Genomic DNA, 26,605 nt, shown 5'->3' with positions numbered 1-26,605 from the left:
GCCAGAATGACTATGGTGAAAATAATTATCTCAACAACAATGTTATGGTGGTTGAGTTGCAGAAAGGAAGAAAGTCTTTCATTATGTGTTACCTTGGATTGTAGAGGGCATGTGGGTCTCTCATGTGGTTGGCCTCGAGAGGCTCGTAGCTCTGGTGCATCCTCCAGGCGCCAGCGCCGCATTTAACGTAAGTTGATTTGGAGCTGTCGTCAGTGCTGCTGTTCACCAGTGGGCCCTTCGATAAGTTCATTCTGGAAGACAGCAGTGACATTTTTAATTTTTACTTGTTTGTGGAAAAGGTATAAAAACAGAAGCAATGATGCTTTTTGGCTTATATGTGGTTCAGCAATAAACAATCAAATAGACGACAATTTCAGTTGAAAAGGTACACATTAAATGGTTAGGATGAATGACAAATGCATACTCTCATGGGTTTACACATGCAGACTCTATGAATGTCTCCCTAAAATAAAATAACATTTTGTGGAGTTGAACATCGGTGGTATCAATAAACACAATGACGAGGAATCAGCAGTCCAAATCATTTAAACATGCTCCCTAAATATGTCAGTAAGTGCTTTTGTCAAGCAGGCTGCCTGGTTGAGGCTGCGAATAAGGCCATCAGATGGAGGGACTAAAAAGCAAAAAGCCCCGGAGGGTGACGCACGATGTGTGAAATCAAAGGCAGTGCAGTGTCAGGGGAGAGGTTGTCGCTGGAATGATAAGGTCACCGCAGTCAATGCAATCAAAATTCTCCTTTGCGAAAAAACTTAAGTGATTATAACAGAAGGGCTGCCAGGGAGGAAAACGAGGCTTCTGTTGATGTCAAAGCATATTTTGCCTCTGTCATGTCGCTAACAAGCAAAAACCGAAAACGATGCATGATGCGGTAGAGTTCAAACTATAATAATGAACATAATTCCTATTCTGGATGTGCCTAATATTGAAAACTGTAACGAGTGCAAGTAGGGAGGAGTCGACCAATCCAGAAGCTCCCCCGCTCTCCCTCCCTCCACGTAGAGAGTGAAAGGTGGAGGGTGGGGTTGTGTAATTTGTTGGTTTTAGTTCCACTCTGGTGAATAGGACCAATCGATATCTTGCCGCTCCACACTCTTATTGGCTTTGCTTGCCATGTCACAATGCTATATAGACAGAAAACACTTCATAGTGCTTTTTTTTTTCTTCCATTGTCCTGGTGGTGCTAACAGAGGCATTTCTAGTACAGTGCTATTAGTATTGCATCCAATCCCATAGACTTAATTCAGCCTGAAATATCCTAGAGGTTTTTTTTGTTTTTTGTTTTTTACAAAATAGTGCACTATATATTTTGGATGGAACAGTTGCGTTTTTATTTGTATGAGTTCAAAACAATCAAATCAAATATATACTAAATTCCTAAATACTAAACTGCTCATCATTTGATTTGAATAATGTAAAAAGTGATGGTGAACTGTAATTCTGCTCATCCTATTCCTATCTTCACTGTGTGTGTGCGTACTGATGCGTGTGTGTGCGTACGCATGTGTGTGTGTGCGATGCTCTGACTCGCTCATGTGTTGCTGGCCCATCTGTGAACAGAATGACCATGGCAGTGTGTGAGTGTGTGTGTATGTGTGTGTGCGTGTGCGTGTGTGTGCGTGTGTGTGCGTGTGTGTGTGACATGCAGATGTAGTGATTGATGAGACAGTTGCCATTCTTACTAATGCAAAAGGCACCTACCCCTGAAGGAAACAAATGCCACCGCATCCTCACACTCGCACATATACACACACAGACACACACACATGCACTGCACCCTAATTACCCTGCTACACAATGTGATGTCATCACAACACATATGACATACAATAGTACTGCAGAAAATGCTACTTGTATTATTTTAGTGTTACTAAGACTATCTCTCAATGCACAAATTTTATCTATTGGAAATTGGTGCGGGGAATTCAGATGAAACCCAGGAAGAGAAACCACTTTGACCTTATTATACACCACTGATGGGCGATCAGTGAGAAGTTCCTATTCCGCCTTTTAAATGTAAATAAGACATACTACATTGGAAATTCAAATAGTCTAATGCTGTTCTGCATGTGCATGTTATGGTCATGTGTGTTAGGAAATTCGTGCAAAAAAAGGACTTTGTAAATTGTTTTGGAGTGCTATGAATAGAGCATAAGTTTCGATACAGATTGTTTTGCATGTGCACTTCAGGGAAAGGGCTGTTTTATGGAGTTCATACAAAGTTCATTGAACAGAAATCAAGGTTATATGATGATTACTTGGAAGAGATTTGTTTTTTTAGTAACGACTTAAATGTTCATAAAAGAGTTTTTAAAAGAATGTTTGAGTAGTGTGTGCAATCAGTGGAAACATTTTGATGGTGACTGCAAAAAAATGGTTTTAATGAACAACAAAACACAGCCGAATGCTAATACTTCTGAAACTACATTTTAAGGAGTTTAGACTTGTACATCAAAAAGATTTTTATTGATAATTGTTCTAATGTGAATCCTTCGACTGCAGCATGTCTTTTTAAAGTGCGTCACTGCAATGGTTCACTTTTGTGCTGCTAATGTTATGATAAAGTCTTTGCACTCTTTCTAAAGGATGACAACTTCATCTCTAAAGGTGTGTGCCTATATTGTTCATGTGTCTGCATCAGGGCAGATGGAGCTCAATGCAGTATTCCGTAGGTGTGTGTGCGAGTGCAAGCGGATGCACTTGTGTGTACACGTTAGCGTTAGCGACGGGAGCTGTTAGCGGGGCAGGCGGCAGATGGGCTGTCGTTCTTAATAGGGACTGAGCGGGTGCCGAAAGGTGACAGCTACGCACAGGAGGGGGAGGGATGGGGGTGCGGTGTTGGGAGGTAAATGGCGGAGGAAGTATGGGATAAAGCGGAGATAAATTATCCGCGGTGAAGAAGAAGAAGCGTAAGGATCACCTGCGACGAGGCCTCCTGAGGGCACGCTGTGTTGACATTGCTGCCTGGATATACATTGTGATCTACTTGTGTATGTGTGTGTATAATGACTTTTTATTCATTTATCTATTCAAGATAAAACATTTTAACTTTTAATTATGTATGAATCAGAAACACTATATTTTCACAACCATGTCATTGAATTCAAAAGAAAAAAAAGATATTTTGTTGCCGGTAGCTGTTAAATCCGTAACTTAAGAAGAGCATCCTTTATATCCACATTAGAATTGAAGTTGATTTCAAGATTTGATATGTTGTTGAAAGTTATTGTAAGAGTAAAAGTTCGTGTCAGCTTGTTTTTGAGTCGAAAGTTCAGTTTTATTTGGTTTAACAAATCGACGTCATTAAATATATATTGACATTTTGTTAGGGTTCATTTATTTCTCAATAACATTTTGTTAAGGTTAGGGTTCATTTTTTTCACAATACAATGCTCCTCTTTGCTGTCGAATGAATAATCTTGAAGAAAAAAAACCCAGAAAAGTGCAAAAAGATTTGAGTGAGAAGGAAAAGAATCTAAAGTGAGACGTGCGTCTGCCACATGAAGCATGATGGCAAGATGAGTGTGGGAATATTTCACTGTCAGTCTGCAGTTGGCATGGTCATCCATTTCTTTCATTCTCCTCCCCTTTCAAAATATATCCAATTCTTTTTGCCCCCACCCCCCACCCCCCAATTTCCGCACGTAGCCCGACAACCGAATCATACAAGGCAGGACCTTTGGATGTCTCCTCTTCCTCTGTCTCACCTGCCTTCCCTCACACACGCCACCTCTCTGTCTAAATTTGGTCTATTGTGGCCCAGTCTGCGCTGTCTCCTCCCATTAGGGTTAGCTTTACAAGCCGCGAGCATCACATGATACACACACACACACGCACACACGCACACACACATGCACAATTTATCATACATTCACCACATAATTTTTAGATTTAGTTTTGAACTTTTAGCAATTTTTTTAAATCACCATCGCTTCTCATCGCAAGATGCTTAACTGGTTTTCATTGTTGTTGTGACTGACAACAAACTCAAAACAACCAAGTGCTGTAGATAAAGTAAAAATTTGATGAAAATAAAATAAATGTTAAATCTATTAATTAAAAACAGTTAATAAAGTAAAACACAACATAAAAGCTGAGTTGAAATACAAAGAAGAAAAATGAGTTAAAACTAAATTCTATTCAATTTGATAGCGTACATATAATGTCAGTCCGCTGCATATTTTTTGTGCTATGTGCATTACATTGTGTAGAAAGATGTCAGTGATGAGGCACGCTGCAGTTGTGCCAGGGGTTGAGGGTTTGGGTGCCTTGCTCATGGGCACCCTGACATGAGGAAACTGATGAGCTGCTCTGAAAAGGGATTCAGGATAAATAACCGCAATGAAGAAAGCCAATCTTGCTTTTGTTTATTCAAGATGACGGAGAAAAAAAATAAAGCAAAGCACGTTCTTCCCCCCCCCTAAAACGCTGTGCGGCTAACAAATATGACACTAAAATTATTTTCAAATTAATGAAATTAAGTCTTATCATATTTTGAGGTTTTTTTCAACTATTATGATGCTTTTAGAAAACTTTTTTTTCATACTGCAACCTCACTTTAAAATAAGTGGAACCTTCTCCTAATATTGCAACTTTGCAGTTTAGCAGAGGTAATCAAAACTCCAACTGTGATAAGTTTCAAGTGAGGGCGGTGGAAAAAAAACAAAAAAAACATTTCTACCACATTACGTAAACCTGTCAAATGAAGAAATGAAGTGCAAATCTCCATCAAAGTACATGGAAGGTAAGCAGAATCCTTGAGAGCGAAATGACTTGATAGAAAGCAATAATCACCATAATCATGAATGCACATCGTGATGTATGGATCGGCCGGGCCGATGGATGCGGGGACAGGGAATGGGATACAAGGGGTGGGGGGGCTGGGGGGACGAGCAGGATTGCCCCTCACTATACATCACTCTCTGGCTCTGTGTTCTTTCAATCAGCTCTTTGGCATTCAATCACACAACACACACACACGCACACGTTTGGCTCGGCGACGGTCTCACGGCTAATTGCGGTGAGTGTGTGTCACAGCTGGTACAGTCCCCTCGCACTGCTCTTTCAACACATCAAGGCCGCCATTGACCCATGACACGCACACACACGCTGACACGTGCGCACGCGCTGATTGATTGGGGGGGTCAAATTCAAAACATCAAGGCTTGTCGTTTGACCATCTTGACAGACAAATACAAAGTGAGACTTTTTTCTATAGCCGAAACTATGAAGACGCGAGTTGGGGAGCATGTTCTAGAATTTGTGTGTGCAGCCGTGTGTGTGCTCATGCGTCCGGCAGACGACGAGGCTAAAAGCTGGGGGGGGGGGGTGTCAGACAAAAGCGGCCACCCCCACCCTCTCGTCTTCCTTCCTCCCACCTATCCCTCCATGTCTGACTCCTTTGCATTCCCCCTCCCTCCCTCTCTCCCTCTTTACGGGGAGCAAATTACTGCCGGAACGTTCGGACCCTTCACACCACAGCGAGGGCCGACGCTTGTGTGCGTGAGTGGACGTGAGGACAAACCTGAGAGAACACAAATGCCATCGGGACGGCCGAGCGGACGTATGAAAAAAGGGGAGGAATACCTCCTCTCTCGGCCAGCAGTGGGTCATACACACAAACACACAAACACACACAGCCAACAAATCAGCACGGCACATATTGACATGCCCTGACAGATGAATTAAGTAAATGATTTTATAAGGAGATTAAAAGGATTTTAATTTACGCAATCTCTCTTTGGTCGACACCCCCCTCCTCCTTTTCCCTCCCACCAGTCAGCTTCTCTCTCTCTCTATTGCTCTCTCCACTGCTCGCTTGAGAATTTGTTGAAAATAGAAATACAGGTATAGGAGGAGAATGCATGACAGTTGGAGATTTTTGTTGAATTGAGTACAATCGTTTTTTTAATGATATTATTTAAAAGGAGCAAATGCAGTTCATGTGCATCATTTTAAGCATTTTGGGCGTTTAAATACATCTTAAATCTTGAATCTTACTAATTTTAAAGATTCTACATGGCTGTGTAATGGCTGCTTATGAAGTAAAAATGTGTATATATATTATAAAATGTTAAAAATGACAATTTATAAATTTGGGTGTAATATTTAGAAAAACGTACATTGGGAAAAAACTCCCCACGACTCTGATTTTATCATTTCATATTATTCTGTTTACACCTTGTGTAAAAAAGTGAATTTACGCTCTCCCTGTTTACATTTGTATAGCAAATCCCACACAAAGAACAAAATCAAATAATTTGAATGCCAGTCCTGAGAGAAAATCATTGTGATGGAGCTCATTTGACTTTGCGTTAGTCGCCTTCACGACGTGCGTGCACGGCCGCCGTGACGACTCTTTTTCATTTCGCTCGCCGAGGAAAAAGAACAAATTTGATACTGAAGAAAATATACTTTAATGATATGCTAATGGTATGTATATGATGGTGTGTGTGTGTGTGTGTGTGTGAGTGTGTATGGGGGGTTGCGGGTAGGGGGGGTAATTATGTTAATAGCTTAAGCGGCACTTGTTGTTGATGTTATTATTGTTATGATTATTATCGGTATCATCATCAGGATTCTTAAGACTTTAATTAGTGTTAGAAAGCAGCGCCTGAGAGCACAGCAGGGGAGCCGAATAAGGAGACGAGGAAAGCTTTGCTCAAATTGTCGCAGTGGACTTTTCAAAGAGCTCAGTCTTTCGATACATGTCTTGTTTTACATGACACGTTTGTTCACAAATGTCACATGGCTGCTTATTTGCACAATTCCATTCAATTGAGCGTCGGGCGGGTGATGACGGAAAGTGCTGAAACTTCAATTTGACTGTGTGCGCTTCGCAAACCGGTTGCACTGGTTTGCATCTGACAAATCAGCATGTGTGTGTGTGTAGTGTGTATTTTCAAGCAATGTGAGTGTCTTGTCTTTTGTGCCAGGATAGAAATGATCTTATGATTTTTTGTCAGTTTTTAAATCTTCTATTAAAGAGTGGAAATTGAAGTGATTGGGGGAATTGATTTAACTGTATGCCTTTCATGATCAAAGTGTGGAACATTTTGGGGAAAGAATTCAAAAATGGGTTGTGAAAATTGAATATGTCCTTGCTCTGTTTTGAAGAAAACAAGTCATTCAAATCATGATCAAATTCTACATTTTAATTAAATCTAAAGGGGAAAATGCAAATCGCTAAATTCAAATTGGCCTCCGACTGGATTTTTTTCCCCTTTCCACTTATACACATGCAACTTCTGATTTCAAATGCATTCTTTGCTTCCGTCTAAATAACTTGAACCTTTTTTTCCCCTGACAAAGCTTTGACACACATGAATAAAACCCAAATGCACAATTTTGCCCTTCTATGGTGTCATGTGCTAAAATCCTGGCCTGGGAAAAATGTGTGCCTTGCAAATGTTGATGCAAACACAACTGTCACTTCACGCATCCCTCTCATCACTCCAGTTCCACCCGCAACACATTCAGACTGCTTTTGCATGGAAAGTACAGAAAAGAATATATTCTATACATTTCCATCTGCTTTTCATGCAACAGACATACACACACAAAATGAGCAACTTGATTGACTCCAATGCATGTGTGTGCGTGTAATTCCTGCACGGGGGCCACACGCTGAGTCGGCCGTCTGTAATGCGACCTCCTCAGGCATTTAAGAGCGCACTTCCCCTCTTTTCATCTTACGGCCCTTGTCCTGCCGTCTCGGAGAGTGAGACGTGTAACCTCAGCGCCCCGCTACCTTGTTCATGCTCTGCTTGGATGAACACGCTTAAAACATGCACACACATGCATGCAGATGGAGCTGGGTAAGACTTCAGGGAAAATATGTCAAACTTGGAGTGTGTGTTCTTAAGTGTGTCCTCTACACACACACACACACACAATGCATGCAGAAACAACCTTCACAGCAACATTTCAAACACTGACAACCAACGCAAGACAATGACAGGTACGGCGATGAGCCAATTAAAACAAAAGGTAAAATTTACCTACTCTTGTTCAGAGTGCATTAAAAAACACTCGGAGAGCGGACGTCCTACCAAATCCATCGGCGAAAGCGGCTCATTGTCATGTCAACCTCCTCCAGAGAAAAAAAAAGGGGGGGTTGCGAAATTGATGTTGAAAAGTTTCAAAGTGTGTCCTCCTCTTCTTCTTTTTTCTCCAGTCTCGGTCCTTGCCTCCACTTGGAGGGAGCGACGCTATTTGAGCGCCGCCTGCACTGATCTGCTCTGCGTGCGTGTGGATGGGAGTGAGTGAGCGAGCAAGCGTGCGTGCGTGCGGTGAGTGGGGGGCTACAGGCGCTCACACACAGTCAGCCAGTCAGGCGGGCAGTTGGGACGGAAAGCTGTGCCGCTGTCCTAATCAACGACTTAAAGCCCCAAATGTGGCTCATGAATATTAAGCGGCGGGTTTGCATATGCGCTCCCTCAAGGCTGCCGCTCCGGCCGTCATTGGTGGACCCTCCGCCAATGACTGCGGGGAGGGGCGGAGACGGGGATGGTGGGAGGGCCGGGGGCTGAGCCAGGGAGGGAAGGAGGGAGGAGAGCAGGTGGAGAGAGGGAGGGACCGGACAAAGAGGGATGCGGGGAAAGAGAGATGAGCAAGAGACAGGTGAGAAGGAAGATTTAAGGCAAGACAGCTCTTTATTTTGCCTTTCTGTCTCTTCATTATCGCCCGACACGGGACGCGGTGATGTACGGGAGCGTGTTAACGAGAACATGTATTTTGGGAGACAACCACAAATGAGATTGAAATTGTGAGATGATGGAAATTTTGAGGCCCTAAAATTCTTTGCTGTTGTATCTTTTTTTTGCACAGCTCCCTGCCATTCTCCACATTTCCATATTTCAAGACAATTTGGATTGTTGGAAGTGGAACTCCCACGTTCTCAGAGAAGGAAGTGGGCATAAGGAGACTTTTTCCACCACAAGGGGAAACAAATATCCAGGAGACTCAATTTCCAATGTTTCTTCCTAAAAATCAGACATTTATGCTCTGCTCCAGAAAGGGGAGGGGGGGAGCAGCAGAATGGAGATGGGGAGGAATGGGGGGGATGCAAAGATGAAAGAAAGTGCTTGTGATTAGCAGCTTTGCAGCAGCACTGATAATAAAACATTTCCTGAAACCAATCTTTGCTTTGATGTCAATGCGTGTGCACGCGTGTGCATAGCTCGATATTACTCGGGTGCGGAAACTGAAATATGGAGTCAAATGTTGCACACGTTTGTAAGTTGTACTTCTTGTTGTTGTACTATGTGAAGGTAGTTCAGGGGAAAATGAGTGTATATTGTTAGCATATTTGTCATTTTTAACATACTAAACTTTGTAAAAAAAATATATGACTGGACTATATTTTCAAAAATATAATCAGGTTGTATAGGAAATTTCTGGATGGATGCTTCTATTGCTGTGCACACTGGGAAGCATCTTTTGCTTCAATGATGTCATCGTTTAGCGTTTTTAAGCAACATCTTAACTTTACCATTAATGACTCACTCTTCCTAACAAAAGTGCTCCCAATTTTCAGAATGTAAGGAAATCTTTTGTGACCAACCAATTTCAAGCCACACTGGGCATTGTGAAATGGATTTAGGTCTGGGCTCTGACTGAGACATTCCACAGCTGTAACATTCTTCCGACAATATTTCGTTGATGTGATCTCAATGACATGCTGAAAGACAAATGAACATCTTCATTTTTGTCCTTTACGGATGTGTTTCTTTTTAATTCACTTGCACAACTGATCGTCTGTCAACATACATGCAGACAGACATGATACTAATCGCTACTCGTTCATTGCTGACAACTGATGAAGATCGCATTCGTATCTGGGGGAATTCTCACTTCCCAACACCAATCTTGACAAAACAAAGAGCTGCATGTTTCCTAAACACACACTCAGATGCGTTGCCTGCCGCTCGCACAGAGGCGCACGCAGTCAGACATACACACATTTGCTCTGAGGTTCATGTACACAAGCACGCACTCGCACACACACAAACACACACACAGTTATGATGTATCCAGGGACTTATAAGCATCGACAAAGATGAGTGTGAATCAATGCTGCCGTCACTACTGGGCAAACAAATGCTTTACCAAAAACCTCTGTCTGTTAAACACACACACACACACACATGCACACACAAGTTCTGTGCTGAAAACACAATACAAAATAGGGGCCAATAAGGAAATTATTTTACTTATTCAGGTTCATGATAACTAGAAATCACAAACTTTAACTACTTCAACAATGACATTTTGCATATTCTGGATTTGTACAAACAGAATCTGAATGCAAATTTCTTAAAGTAGACAAGTTACCCTTATCAAAATTAATCTTTTGTTCAGTCCTTCGCCAATTAAAAAAAATAGTGGTTCTTTTAAACAACCTGGACTCATTGTGTCTTTTCCCCCTTGCTGCTCTATCCTCTCAGTGACCCCCCTCCCCATTTTCACCTTTACTCCCCCCCACCCCGGACTATTGATCGTCTCTCAGTCAATGTGCATGTTGACAGTGACCCCTTTAGGCCACTTCTCTCTCTCCCTGGACAAAAATGGCATGTCTCTTAAACACAAGCCTACAACAATTTAAAGACCCCGAAAAAAACAAACAAGGAAATAAATACATGCTGTGTTTGTGTACTGTACATGTTTTGATTTGTGCAAAACTGCGAACGAAATCCATACAGATAAAAACCAAAATTCTAAATTGTATGAAAAAATAGTCATCTGAACTGTTATGTCTGCTATGAATTATTGAGTTGACAAAAAAAAAAAGACCACACTCTCTCAGTCTTCTGCTGTTGGTGTGTGCGCGCGTGTGTGTTTGTGCGCTTGCGTGTGCAGAAGAATTATCCCTTGCAAGTCATAGTGTCATCAATCACACCACTCAATAGGCCACAGAAAGTTCACAGGGGTGCGATCGGGTCAGAATAGTATTGTAGAAATTCAAGGAGCTGCTCACTTAAGTGCCTGACCACAGGCCGCACATTGATAAATGTCTGGCACTCATATAAACAACATTACATCTTCATGACGGCTTGGTTTACAATACGTATAACACAAAATTAAAGCAAAGCCAGAGGAGGGAGGGGGAGGAAGGTGAGGGGGGAGAAGGGCTGTAATTCGCTTCTGGCCAACAGAGGGAGCTCTGGATTATGGCCACTTAACAGATAGGGACTGCAATTGCATCCTGAATAAGGAAAGGTAGGACAGCACATTCAAATTCTATTGAGTGGCAGTAATATTACAGAATGGTGAAGATTAAATTAAGCAAATAATTGAAAAGTGTTTCCAGCTTTGTTTTGAATGTGGAGGGCGTTGCAAGTCAAAGGTCTGAGACCAATTTGGTTTCATCATGCTGGGCATGCTTTTTGTGAAAGTCAGGTTGTGGCAATGACTTTAAAGAAAGTTGGTCTGAAAACTGAGAAGTGTTCTCTCTTATTCTTGATATATTCATATGATTGTGTCAATAAACAGTTGTTTATTGTTGCTTTGAACTTGCAGTTTGAGGGAGTCTTTTATATTTCAGCATTGATTTAAAGCAGTGGTTCTCAAACTTGTCTCAGTAAATGTTGGCCCAGGTGCTCAACAAAAACAAAGAGCGGGTTTTAGGCCTAAGAATAAAAACTGAACATAAATTATGATTCAATTATAATGAATTACATACAAGTTACATGAAAATCTTGCCGTAATAAATGTTTGAAAACAAACACAAGATGAAGTCACTGTAACATTATGCACAAATTTAACATTTAATTCAATGAGTCAATGATTTTGCCAATCATTGATTCAAAGTATGTGGGTGGGATAAAACAATATTTTTTTTAGATGTCACAACAGCATAGCAATATTCTGACACCTCCATATTGCGTGCCACGTTCTTTTGTTCAGCGGGCAAAACTACACAATTCCAGCTCACGTCCATCAGCAGCCCAGCAAGGAAACAGTGGCACATACACCCATCCCGACTGCCTTCATTTCAAGTGAATGGCTCCATAAAATCAAATACGTTTTTTCTCATTTACTGGCCAGTATCCATGCTGGACATAGAATGTTTCAGCCTGACACCAATTCTTAGATATATGTCTCTCCTAACATGGACTCAAGACAGCAGACAAGACATTTTCCACATCACATCCAGCAAAACACATTCACCCACTTGAGGTCAACTGTGCTCTAACTGCTGTCGGTGATCAGATTGTATCGAGTTGTGATCTCATCCCAAGTGGACGTTGTTGATAGATGTCAAAGGTACAGAGTTCATTTTGTATGGTCTCTAAATTCACATGTCCAATCAGACATACAAATATGAAGGTGCATCTCATCGTACAAACATGGTGTACGGTTGACAAATTAATATTTTGAATATCAATTGCCTGACATTTGAGTGTTTATTTTCTAATGCAGTAAAAATGTTTTTCAAAGTACTCTAACTGTTTGGAACGGTTTCGTTCCATCCATCTATCCATACATCCGTCCGTCCCTCCATCCGTCCATCCATCCATCCATCTGCAAAAATTCATTGTCACCATAGGCAAGCTAACAAAACTAGCAATTATGTTGCAGTAATTATAAACCGAAAAAAAAATCTTATAGGTTTGTTTTATTTTGTTGTTATTGACATATGCAGAGTATTACAACACGTCAGGCACTTATTCTTTATCATTGGAGAAAAATGACTAATGTTGCAGTCAAACTCGCACAGTGCACTCGGCCCTTTCTTTATACAAAGGTTTGTATTCAATAGTTCTGTGTCATTTATTGTCCTGATTTTGTGTTGTACACACTAGTGAAACGTAGTTAAATTGTAATTGCAGTAGTCTAACGGTAACACACACGTGCGGGTAAAGAGCAGTTTGCAAGACACACAGAACATAAACACACTCCACTTCATCTGTTTTAGTGTCTAATGACGTGTGTGAGTAATTACTTTTGAGCCAATATGTGTGTGCGTGGGTGTTGGAGTGCATGCGGTGCAAATGCTCATGTCTTCATGTGGGCTTTTGTCTATGTGTTTGCCGCCAATGAGCGGGTTTAATGGCGTGTGTGGAAATAATCACTTAATGGTCACAGCGCTCCGTCTATTGTACGCATGTTTAGCGCTGTGATGATTTTACTGTAAAATAACTTGTAAGATATCGTTATAAGCGGAAAAGTAGGGAGGAAAAAATAGAATCAATTGAAATTATTAAAGAGGAAAACAAGCAGAAAGCTCTCGTTTATCTCATCTGTAATTCTCCACAATAACCCCTCCTTTCAATGTTGCTCTCTAGAGCGTCAGCCTGTGAATTTATCGTTGGCCCAATGATTGCTTCTTGGGCCATGATGGCTGTAAATTGCTTTGCCATTTGGTAAATGCTGGCAGTTAGAAGGTATACAAGTAATTATTTCCGCCTGTGCTGATTGAGACATAATTCCAAGACGAGGCAGTGGGGGGGAAAAAAATATGACAGTATTTCGAAACAACTGTGTTTTAATTTCCCAGCATTCCTAATTAGAATCTGTAACAACACGGCGGGTTTTTATACGATTTCCTGCAATGAGGGCAGAAATAATTAAAATGTCAAGAGGAAATAAATATGTATAAACAAGGTGTAATTTTTACAGTGCACTGCACCTTGTCAGCGTGTGACTTTTTGAGAAGAAAAACTGTGTGGGCGAACAATGCGGGGACATTTTCAGCACACACACATCAGAGTCAATACCCAAACCTCATTCTGTGATCATTTATATTAAAAAAAATATGCTCACAGATCGTTTCATCAGAAACTTGGTCGGCTCTATTCAAGCAACATTTTAGAGAAACACAATTAGGAATGTCAGCTGTGATTTCTTAATTCGTTTTATTCTCAAGTTTTTAACTTGCAACTTCGGCAGAGATTGGATTAACGTGACACGTGCCAATCTTAATCTTTCTTATTTTTCAAATCCCAACCATCAAGACTCAAGAAAGTCCCAAGTCCTTTTTGTCATGGCCAAGTCATTCAATCCAATTGGCATTATAAATGTTATTCAACTTATACAACGCTGCTCTTCAGAGAGGCCAAAGATGGTCAAATAATGACACCGTTGGCTGATTTATATCCAAACTGTATGCATCCAAAACACTGCAACCCCTGATCTGTTAACAAGACACTTTGTGCCAACTTGTTGCAGGACAGCAACACAGACTACATCATCATTTAATGAGCTCCATCTCCAAATGAATAACAGAAGTGAGCATTTCAAAAGAGAAAGCTGGAAGTCCTGCTGCCATTCCCGGAGCATTAGGAACGTCCAGCGGAAAAGAGGCAACACGCTCACACTGATGGGGAGCGCTGATGGAGATGCATTCGAACTGGGCTTACTCAATTACAATCTGACAACAGCTTGTAGCCCAGCTTCGCCCGAGTTCACACACACACAAACACACACACACACACACACACACACCTAAATGAATGCTGTAACACAGCAGATATCGCAGACTTCATCAAGCCCTCAATGAAAGAGGTATCAGAGACAAAGTGTTTGAGCGTTACCTGGTAATTCCATTTACGAGGAAGCATTTTGCTGACATTTTTATCTAGCATGGAAAGCAATAAATTGGGGCTGCAAATTGCTTTTTTAAAAAAAACAATGTTTGGCCAGCATAAAAGCAAACGGCTCATATGTGCAGGAAATACCATTTTTGTATAATATAAGCATTTTTGTGTGTGTTTTTGTAAAGATTATTCTGAGAATAAAATTAAGACATTTTAAAAAATATAAGTCAGCTAAGATAAACCGGGTTTTTTTCCTCCCCAAAAAATAGTACTTAAACAGCCTTGGATATAAATACTACACACAAATAAAATGACCGCAGGCTAAAAACACAAATATGAGCAATCGACATGTTTTTACTCACAAAAAGGTCAACGGTGTGCTCAAATGCAAACAATTCTCTTTTAATATTAATACGATATGCCGAAGGCTAACGCACTTCTGAGGGTGTATACGTTTATTAGATTCCTAGATTCCTGGGAGAAGCATGCCGTAGGGATAGAAGAAAAATTCAAGATTCCGTAACGATATGTTGGAAGCTGACATATGTACAGGCATGCTGATAGAAGAGGTCCCTGTAAGCCATTTGCACATATCTGTTACATTAGGTTAATGACGAACACATTCGACTTGCATTGCACGGAATTTGACCTCTGCAATTAACCCATCGCAGCAGTGGAGAAAGCAAGTACCCGCCATTAGTAGGCAGTTTTACAACACTACGACTGAGCTATTAGGGCAGCGAGGTGCCTTGCTCAAGGACACCTCATTCATTACCAAGGGCATTTATTTTTACAAAGTATTTCATGGAATATGTCTTAATTCTTGTTGGTAATTTAAAAATATAAAACATCATCAAATCGCGAATAATTCATGGTTTAGTCTGCCTTTGGCCCTTTGACTGCTGAGATGAACTGGGTAAGCGACCTGAAATGGTTGAATGGATGGGGAGGTGTCATTTGACATTACCCATTTGGCTGATGGCAACCATTTTTGTAATGTGTGTTAGCACCACATAGAGGCCTGGGGTGGAACAGTCACATCCTTTGTAAATAAGCATTACTGCACAGCCAAGTGTATGCGAAAACGCTAACATTCTTGATATAACATTTATATCTTTGCTGTCTTGCTTATTCATTTGTGTGTGTGTTTTCAGTCATGTAATTTAAGAGGAAGAAGGTAAAAAGAAAAAGAATGGAGCACTTCTAGCATTTCTAAGAGATTCCCAAGATTGATGGTGTGTGTGTGTGTGTGTGTGTGTGTGTGTGTGTGTGTGTGTGTGTGTGTGTGTGTGTGTGTGTGTGTATTGTCCCCTCACATCTCCACGCCTCCATCACCTTTCCTCTAATCAGGAGTTCAAATCAATGACATTGTCCAAAACAATAATTGCCACTCCTTAAACTGCTTCTCTGGCAACATGCTTTCACCAAGAAACCTTTGGGCAGCAGAAATGTGCCTCCCTGCCTGTGCGCGCGTGAGGAGGATTAAAGAAGTATTTTCTCATTACGAGGGTGTCTGAATGCGAAGAAAGCGCTTCTCACATTGTTTTACAGCATCCCGGAAGCTCAAAGCTCAGCACTAAGGAGCTGAATGCCCAGCAGGCCCACGTAGAGGCCTGAGGGGTCACAAAGGGTTCATGAGCATCCATGTCATTTATCAAGCCACTTTGGAAAAAAAATGGCTCCTAATGAGCAACGCTTGCACACAAAAAATGTAACCACTTTGTCATTTTATTTGTTTAGATTTACAATTCAAAAAAATAATTTGCTTTAGATTGATAATTATGACCAGCACACTGAAATAAATGAACATTCCAGACTATTCAAATGTATTGAGGGCCAAAAAAAATAAAAAACAACACAAAGGGAGTTTAAAAGTGATCTGGGGAACGAGAGAATGTGCAAGACGGTGACCGAAGAAACAAGAGAGCTGAAAAGAAAGATGGAAATGGAGATGGAAGGAGAGATGTCTGCTTTAACAAGGTGCTGAGCACGACAAGCCCTCGGGAGTGCACGCTCCCTTACCCTCTAAGATTAGACATCTCTCTCGCTCTCTCTGCTGTGGCCACGCGGGGGGGACGGGGGGGGACATGCCACTATCACAGGGGGACACCTCAGGACCCTCTCTCGCTACCCTCGTGCAAACTTCTTCATCCTCCTTTTTTTTTTACAAATACGAGTGAGGCTCGTCATTATAATCAGGTTATTTTGATAAGTTGTGTTGCATGCTAACAAAGTTGTTTGTCCTGTTTCATTTTGTCCACCCCTTTCTCTCTTTCTCGGCTGAAGTTGTTTGACACCTCTCTCCCACCTGAGCATCTCAATGTGTCAGGACAAATTAGCTGAGACTCACATCTGTCTCGCTCCCTCCGTCTGCTCGCCACTCAAGCGCAGAGAGTGCCAGGCAGTGAAAGGAGGGGGAGAAAAGATTGATAATGTGTGTATAAGGGGGGGGGGGGGACAATACGCATCAGAGGAGACACCGGGATGGCTGAGGAAAAGTAGAAGGAATTAAGTTAGAGGAGAGGGGGACACGAACGTGTGCATTTAAATTTGAATGACGTATGATGGGGGGTAAGGGAATGGAAAAAAAGGGTTTATAATTGCGTAGGGTATTATAGTATACTATTTAAAAGTGTTTTTTGTGTGTTCATAGCAAACAGTTGAAAGCAAAACAATTAAAAATTGTATGAGTGTCTCTGGATTATCATTAAACAATTATTACTCGTACAGTTAATATATTTTTAAAAATATTATTAACTGTTACACAGGTGAAAAAAAAGGTAAAAATGTATGATCAAACTACATTAAATTTTGGAATAGTGTGTGTGTGCAAAATTGTGGCAAAGCCTCGTCTTACAAAAAACCAAGATACAAGTTGCAATTCCGCTAAGCTGAGTTTTTTGTTTTGTTTTTTTAAACATCATTATCAGTGTTCAGCATTATGGCATCCAAAATCAATAGTAGCGGCAGTGTGCCACTTCTATGAGAATACAATATAATTTATGTTAGCCAATAATGGCAAGCTTTTTTTTTCTAATGCACAATAACACTTGAATACTAGCAGTAGATATTACGTCGTTTGAAAACTTTGACATGCACTCTCACATATTCACATCTATCACACACACAAACACACACACACACACACACGCACACAAAGGCCTATAACAATGCGACAAAGAGATCAGAGAAACGGGCAGAAAATAATAGAATCTTCATCCCAAGTAATCCATATTCATTCTTCTCATCCCTCTTTCGCTGCACGTCACACTCCCTTCTATCCGACATTCAAATGAGTTGTCTTTTCTCCCTTGTTAGACACACACGCACACACCAAAACACACTAACACCCACTTGCCACGTCTCTCGCGCGCACGCTGACACACACACGCGCTCTTTCTTGGATACTTTCTGCCCCGTTGCACCCCTGATAGCAAATTGAGCGCCTGCCGTCTCTCTCTTTTCTCTCACTCAACCATCTCTGGTGACTCCTCTCATCTTCCCAACATCTTCACCCTCCACCACTGCCATCTTTCTTCGCCATCCATCCGGCCCTCTATCCGTCCGTCTGTCTGTCTATCATTCTTCATCCGTTTCTCTCTGGTAATCTGTCGCGATCCTATTAGTGGAAGATGGAGGTGTGATCATGGTTTCTGTGTGCTAACAGGGAGCGTGCTGCCATGGATGACAAATATGGCACATGCGCGACGCACATACACACACACATATACACACTCACATGCAGCCATGCAGGGAGAGACCACTTGGTAGATTTCATCACCGCTCGTAATTATGATCCTGTCAAGTCCACAACGTGGCAATCCATAACAAGACTCCCGCGTGCACACATACACACGCATATTTCGTTACATCGCCTTGCTCATATACTTAAATAGTAAATATTTAATAAAAAAAAAACTCTTGACAATGTCAAAAAGTCACATACAAAGCACTGGTTGTAAATAGTAAGAGACGATGCAGTTTACATTAACTCACGTTGGTCATATTAGTGTGTGTATTATTTGCTATAAAGGTTTCGATGACATATTTCATGAACTTGGAACTCAATATATGCGGTAGAAGTCCATGCACGTGTTTATGTACATGCACATGTACGTGCGTTTGAACCAATGTGTGTGTGCTCCCTTCCATCTCAGTCCCCAGTGTTGACACATCATGTGTCAAGGGAACCTATTAGAGACCCTCACAATGTTATCCCACACCTGACCTCCACCCTCATGGGCCTGTGCAAGATTTTTTTTCCCCCCGAGTTAGTATCTCAAAACATTTGTGTTGTAATTTCATATCAACTTCATAAATGAAGTCATCAAAAGTGACATGATCCACATGGAATGAACCCGTGTTTGAGAGTGTGTTTACATGTGTTTGTTTTAGACTCCCAAATAAACTAAGGGGTCAGACCTCAGGTTACCCCTCTATATCTGACCTCATGACACCATTGGCTCTATAAATCTACCAGGCCACACTGTGTTTGTGTGCGAGGGTGAAAGACAGAGTGAGGAACTTAACAATATGCCACTAAATGTATTCCTTGTGTTGTTTTATTGTAGAATAAATTAGCTTGATCATCTCTTGAAGATGAATTTTTGTTTGTATGAACTAACTTCTTCATGAATGTCAATGCTTAACTAAATCACTACCATTGACCGCAGAGCAAATGTGAAACAAAATTTGGAGTTCAGACCATCATCATGTGATACATCAACAATTTCAGCAAATGTGTGAGCCTCAGAGTGTTTAATTAATTATTAAATCTTTTTTTCATGCCAAAACTAAAGGATACCGGTAAAAAGAAACGATCTGGCCTTTGAGTAAAATACAATTAGTTGCATAAATATCAATTCTATGAACAAATTAATTTAACAACAATAAATTGAAAAAACTATTGGCCAATTCTAGCTTAAAAATTAATAACAAATGGTACAATCTGATGATGTCACTTCATGCGTATTCTCCTCCCATTTGTATGAAAGTGAAAAATATTCACGTGACATAACTAAGTTAAAGCTTTAATGGTGACTTTATGAGGCAGAAACTTTTATCAGTTGTCATTCAGCATGCCAATCTGTCCTCTTCCCCATCACATCCCTCTCGTAACAACCAAGCTTGTGTTTACTCATCCTACCACTTGCTAAGCTTCATTTCCACTTCCAAACTATCGTCCTCTCTTGTTGCACACTCTGCTCACGCCCCGTGTTGCTTCCTCATCCGTCTTCACACAAACCCGCGTGCACGTGCCACACACACACACACACCCACACATCTCCCCGTTTCCCTGCCTTGTCTCTCCAAAGTCGCTCAAGCACAACTAAGCCAGGGGTTTGAGTCCCAATGAGAGTGGTTAGGGCAATCAGTGCTTTTCACACCCTCTGATGTTCTTAAAAGGTGGAGGGATCAGATGCCCCCTGTTGTACCACTGCATCGCACGCACACACACACATGGACAAACTTACTATCCAATTGCACTTGTATGCACATTCTCCACATATGCCTCGACATACTCACAAATTCACGCGTTTTCTTGAATGGCCACATCCAACATACACAATGAACCTTTACCTCCTTCCTGCTGCTCTGCAACTATGTTAAAAATCAAAGAGCCCACAGCATACACTGTCAGATGACAGAAGTCGTAATTCTGCATTGAAATTTACGCACAAAACTAAATTCACCCTCACAGCCATGCTTGTCATAACGCCATTACATCACTCCTCACTGTTGGAAGGCAAATAAGCATTTGAAAAGCAAATAACATGGTAGCTTTGTCACATTTTCTTTGCTTGCCATAACTTACTTCTACTCTCCTATCCTCTCTTCATCAAGCGTTCGTCTCACTCACTTCAGCCTTAGCCAGCGGGCCTTGATGAGCGGAGGCTCTTAGTCACATTGAGGTCAGTCTGCGCACACGCACACACAGAAGGGAAGGGTCATCCTGGCAGGGTTACGCCGCACAAAGTCAACTCGCCGTAATGTGGCTGCTGTCGCCTGCATCACACCCTCATGATCCAATTAGGAGCCCGCATTCCTCCAATCAGCTGCCGTGGCAACCGGCGGGCAGACGAGCAGGCAGCGGCAGGCGGGCAACGCCAATCTCATAAGTGCTTTTAAGGGATTAGAAGGTGGAGGAGGAGGAGAGGGAGGGGCGCACCTCGCTCCCTCCATCCTTGGCGCCTCAAATTATTGTCGGACTTCCAAATACGAGTGGGAGCAGAATGGAACAGGGCGGCGTGGGTGTTTGGAAATTAGCCACAGATTGAAATGGAAAGAAGAGACGATGGGACGGCTTGGTCAATTAAGAGAAAATATATTTGCCAACTCTTTACCTCTGCAACTTGATGAGACAACCAGATGAGGTACCAAAGAGTGAAAACTTTTTTAAAGGAGCTGCTCAATGACAGAAAAACAACTTTCAACTACCACAATTACAAGTTTGCATTGACAATTGACTTCCATAAAAAACTGACTAGATGAAAAAAAAACCGAACATGGTATTTTCCATTTCAGCAAATTTGATATAAAAATGTTGATCTTGTCTGTTTTGTAAGACAATTAATTTCTTGGACTGGTTTTGCAGTGTGATGACATGAAAAGCAACTTTAAAATAATTTGTTTCAATATTAGCCTCCTAATTGGTTAATTTATTAACTCAGAGTATCCCTGAATTTTTAGCTCTAATCTGGAAACTTTAAATAATTAAAAAGCTCTTTTTACTAAATTCACAAATAATGGAGATGCCCGTGTTTGCAGTTGAAGTCTTCATTTTGTCTTTTTGAGTTTTTTAATATGAATGTGATTTTTTCCCCAACTTAGTTCTTATTAATACCCCGAATAAAAAAAATAGCTTTAATCTAAAAAATTAAAATAAAAAAAAATTAAAATATTTTGCATTTTGAAGTCTCACTACTCGGTGCGCTCAACAACAAACAACTTTTATTCGCTCACTTGTGTGTGTGTGTGTAGTAGAGAACCTGGACATGTTTGTGTGTCCTGTGTGTGTGTGGTTAGCAACACTCTCCGAAGCATTTCGCTTGAGGCATCGGGACCTCAATTAAAGACACGCAGCACCTCTAAAGTATGAATATTTCACTATATCTAAGTCCTTTTACCTTGGAATGACCTGATTGTCCCACCATGTGAGTGTGTGTGTGTGTCACTTCATTACCATAGAGGTGTGTGGAAGTGCATTCAATCTAGTGCTCGGGTAAAGACATGGACACTAATACAGGCACAGAGGACTTAGTCCAATGACACAGAATATTCAGAACATTAACGCCCTTGTTGGCCTTAGAAAGGCATCTTGAGGTCTCAGCGATATAGTTTGTCGTACGTTCTCAATGAGCCGAGACAACTCAGAAAACAAATCACAATGTAATGCAATGGGAACTACATAAGTTATCTTACTTTCTTGAAAGTGACAAGTTAAGTTTGTTATATGTTTTAACTACATTGCAAAAGTGGAAAAAACAAAACAACAAAATGCATTTCAATGCACCCGCATAACAAACCAACTCTAAAAAATGTTATTGAATCAAGTAATGAAATGTTGATTGACTGTGATCAAGTAGAAAAATGCTTTTTTCAAATTTTATATTTTTTTTTTGCAGAAAACATTTTGTCCTGATCAGAGATATTCATCATCCCCCACCACAGTAAATCGACATTACTCCTTCCACCACATATGCTGCCTGCCTTTAAATTCTCCTAAAGTAGATTAACTTACTATAGAATCCTACTGAACTCTTGCGAGGAAAAAGTCATCATTGACTGGGGGCAAATTGAAAAGAATGACTCACAAGCTTCTGTTTAAGTAATTTGGCTATTGATCAACTAGCTTTTCCCCATATAATTGACCATTACTTATGGATTACCAATACTAGAGCCACTTAGACCCTGTAGAGGTGTTTTGGTAAAAAGAGCATTGTTGCTACTCATGAATCCAGTCAGATTTAATAAATCTGTTCCAAATTAGTATGTATGTGTGTGAGCGAGATTGTAAAAACAATAATGTGAGTGAATGGAAGTTATTTTAATTGACTTATTAGTCTCCCCCCCAAAAAATGAATAGGTAAAAGAACAGTGTCCAATTCAGTAGTTTCCATACAGACACATCAACACACACAGGCAGCGGTGGGAAGGGAAGGGAAACCCGAGCAGGACCAGAGTGGGATAACAGAAGTCCAGGAATAGTTGCAATCGATGAATGGATATGGACAGAAGGGAGGGGGGAGATGAGTGGTCTCCTGGGTGGAGCGGTGATAGTCTTGCTGGGGCTATGCGAGACCCAATCCTTTCCAAAACCAGGGAAGGAGAGGAGATACGAAAACAGGAAAGAGAAGAAAAGTGAGCAGAGACACCTAAAAGAAGCATGATGTCCACTATATGAAGCCAAAGATGAAAGCACAGGCTTGCTGCCAACGGGTTGGAGAAGTGATTTTACTTTTGAAAGGGACACACCAAACTCCAGAGTAGCTCTAAAAACAACTATTGATGAGAAGACCCAGTCAATGGCCATCAGTGGAAAACAGAGCCCACCATTAGCCAACCAGTCAATCGCTCAAGCGTTGAGGGTAATTCTAGCACACAAAACACATCAGCGGCAAGAGGACACCCTGCTTAACAATCTGCAATCCTACCATGTGACATTAGTGGTCTCGTGCTAACTTTTTGGTATAAAGTCTCTGTCATGATAGGAAAAGTGCGTGTGCATGTTTGTGTGTGTGTGTATCTGCTTGTACGCATGAGAGGTGGGAAAATTGTGCATTAGCCAGCCAGCTAATCAATGGAGGAAAACCACTGAGCCTGGGACCATGCTTATGTTACATCCATCACTATTTATAGGCAATCGTGTGTGTGTGTGTCTGTGTGTGTACATACGTGTGTGTACATGTGCGCACACAGTTGAATTCAACAGCCTAGCATGAACAAATTAGACTCAATATGACGTATGTGAACCATGATGGCAAAGCAGGTAAAACATTTGAAACCAAATCCAATGTGTGTTTATACAGTACAAGAACTATGTGGATCCATTTTCTACACCACTTTTGTGCTTCGTAATTGTGAAGAGAATCTCCTCTGACTTTCGGCTGTGGTAAGCAGTCAACTCACAAGTTTTTAGTTTGACTTTTCAAAGTCAAACTAAAATGGTCACTTTTGGGGAAGTGAACAGGAATCGGTCGGGTGGACCACTACACTATCAGTAACTTCATGACGACACCAGTACAGCACTGAATCCTTAACATGGCAAGAAGACAACTTCTTTCAACAGCCTCCACCCCGCCCGCCTTTGCCCTCTTATCTATCTTTCCTAGTGGGAGGGAGACAGATTAACGTCACCGCTGGTTTACTTATCATACTGGTGCCAGCGCAACCCTGCGAGGGATCGAGCAGGAGCGCAGTGCATCACCACTTAGTCTTGTCAGAGCGTGGATGGCGGCCACTTGTTTAGTAGTCTTTACTGCTGCTGTGATTGACAGCAAATAAAGAAGCTTTGTCCTCTTTAAACCAGAAGGCCTGGAGTGAGAAACGGTTGCTTCACCAAACAAACGTAAACCACGTTTTACAGCGTACTGAGCATTTAATCATACCTTTACCTTTTCACTAATGTTGCTCTGCAACCGTGCGTGTCTGTAAATGTGCGCACGGCTGTCTTTGTTACGTTAGCCAGAGCCGCCCCCACTCGCATCGTACGCAATCGCAACATGCGCACACAAACACCGAGAGCTTAATGAAGCAGAACTCAGCCTAGTGCCCATTAGCCTGGTAATTAATAATTTCTCCCTGCCTCTTAACATACTTATCTCGCAATAGGGCGGGGGTGGGGGGTAGTTTGTGTGTGTGGTTTAGGTGCTGTTTTGTGCCTGACAGTGCACGTGCATTTCAACAGATAAAAATGTGTGGGTAATGTTTTTCTTCATTACTTACCTCTTTTTATGACTGTAGTTAAAAGTTGGAAAAGTATTGTTTCTAATCGACTGAGCTTCATTCTATGCCGAAAGTTGAAACATTCAGAAGCATGCCGGCGAAAGCAAGTCTCCTCTCCTCAAGCTCCTCACAGAGCGTCTCCCTTTGTGCACTTGTGTCAAGAAACAGAAAAAACGAGACAGGCGGCCAAGTTCAAGACTTTCACTTATGTTCCATTAAACTATTGACAGGAATCGGTTCTGTGGACTCATCTTCCACTTTGGTTTCCTTACACCCCATCAGCTGTTTTCCTTTTCCCTGTGATCTCAACGACCAAGAGGGAAAAGACTAAAGGAATAAAAATGAGGAAATGTAGAAGTAAAAGGTCAGACGGCAATGCTCGTCTACTGAAAAAAAAAGAAGAATCACTTGTCTCTGTCATTCTGCGAGCTTTATTTCTTCCTTCTTTCTCTTTCTATTTCCTTCATCGTGTTCACTCTTCACATTCGCATCACCGACTCGAACATCAAAAGGATTCGAGTAGGATAGGGAGTGACAGTATTTGCGATTGGTATGCGGACGCACATCTGTGATTCTAAAGGCTTCGACTAAGTGTTTGTCAAGAATTAAAGACAGTGTTTTCTGACAATCTCTGAACTCTTCCTTTATCTCCTTCTGCTTCCAAGCCCTCCCTCCACTTTTGAACTCCACTGTATCGTAGCATGTGAACCTGCACAACAAAGATTTTCAGGATGTCCAACGAAACTGTGCACCTACGTTGAATAATCTAAAAGAAGTGATTACGACGTCATTAACGCTTTGCTCTTCATTTCTACAAGCTCGATTGATTGTGATCATCACCATCGTTTCTCTATGTTGCTCACAAGTGTGTATGAGGGTGTGTGAGTTGGAAAACACATTTGGGTTGCACTCAAGGCCTGGAAACAATGAGCAGCAATTTCTTTGAAGTCCAATGCAATGTTCTATCGGGTGGCACTGTTAATGGCTGATAACAGTGCTGCATCTCATCTCCCCCTTCTCTCCCTGTTTCTTCACCTCCTACTTCTCACTTTTCTTTCAACTACTCACTCTTCTCATCAAATCTCACAGGAGTACGAATCCTGTTTGGGTTCCTTGAATGGTAAGACAGCGAGCGAGCCTTGCGGTGCCAGCAAAAGCGACTGGAGTTGATTTTGGCGGAGAAGCTCGGTAATTCTGTTAAACCAACAAAGACGTTCCATTAGCCCCCCCCTGGCGTGCTGCAAAACAGACGCTGTGGCGCTCCCAAAACACAAGAGCACAACTAAACATGCCAGAAACACACAAACACACCCACTTCAGAGACATGTCTGTACTGTGTGAACAGATGCGCACACATTTAATACAGTTTGAAAACACTATCGAGACCTAAGCATTGGGATGACATAATTGATTGACCTTAATGTGGTATACAAGCCTATATCATAAACATTATTGAATTGTTTTTATAATATCATGGTGAGGGCCAAAACGTAATGTAGTGATTAGTTTTATTACTCCGTTGCTCCCATTAATGGACTTATGTTTAAGTCACCAAGGCAACTATTTATAGTTAGAAAATCAAAAGTCAAGTTGTACATTAACTCCAAAATCAATTTGTATTTCTTCCAAAGCCCATCTCGACAAATTGAATAAAGCTCACACCGGTCGTGACATTTGGCATGGTGGCAGGGTTGGACAAACTGAGAGTAAAGCAAGCAAGCTGGCAGACAGGAAAAAACAAATGATAGAATGGCAGTCACACACACCAACAGTAGATTTGAGCTCTATGACGTAGCGCTATGGGACACACACAAGCACACAAGCGTACCAGTTGGGATATCCAGACCTGCCACTGTACAGGATTACCTCTGGCATGGGAGTACTGGTATCCCCTCATCAGCCCGCTAACACACACATACGCATTGCACACATCACATGCTAATGCTTCACTGGGCGAGCTGATAAGAATGTGTGTGAATGTGTGCTCGCGCAGAGAAGTCTCTGATGGCAAGGATTAGAGACTCTTGACTCTCTCAGTCGTTCAGAGAAGAACTAACCGGCGGCAACATGCTCGCTCTGCGCATGCAAAACACAAACAGGAA

At 41.5% G+C, this 26,605-nt stretch overlaps 1 protein-coding gene across 9 annotated transcripts in view; it reads right to left on the bottom strand.

Moving 5' to 3' along the window:
• esrrga (estrogen-related receptor gamma a) overlaps positions 1-26,605 on the bottom strand; it is a 139,664-nt gene that overhangs the window by 49,822 nt on the left and 63,237 nt on the right. For 4 of the 9 annotated variants that reach the window (XM_088371524.1, XM_088371527.1, XM_088371525.1 and 1 more), the window contains exons 1-2: positions 8,023-8,358; positions 93-251 (exon numbers count right to left, since the gene is read on the bottom strand). In XM_088371524.1, the coding sequence (XP_088227650.1) occupies positions 93-251; positions 8,023-8,078 (215 nt within the window). In that variant the 5' untranslated portion in view covers positions 8,079-8,358. Of the gene's footprint in view, positions 1-92; positions 252-8,018; positions 8,359-26,605 lie in introns of those variants that run through there. The other 5 variants (XM_088371529.1, XM_088371530.1, XM_088371531.1 and 2 more) reach the window with 2 other exon arrangements.

Source organism: Syngnathus floridae, chromosome 3 (assembly GCF_059516105.1).
Source record: "Syngnathus floridae isolate MCC-2025c chromosome 3, RoL_Sflo_1.0, whole genome shotgun sequence".
In the NCBI taxonomy this organism is placed as follows: Eukaryota; Metazoa; Chordata; class Actinopteri; order Syngnathiformes; family Syngnathidae; genus Syngnathus; species Syngnathus floridae.
This window is presented reverse-complemented; position numbering and strand designations above follow the sequence as displayed.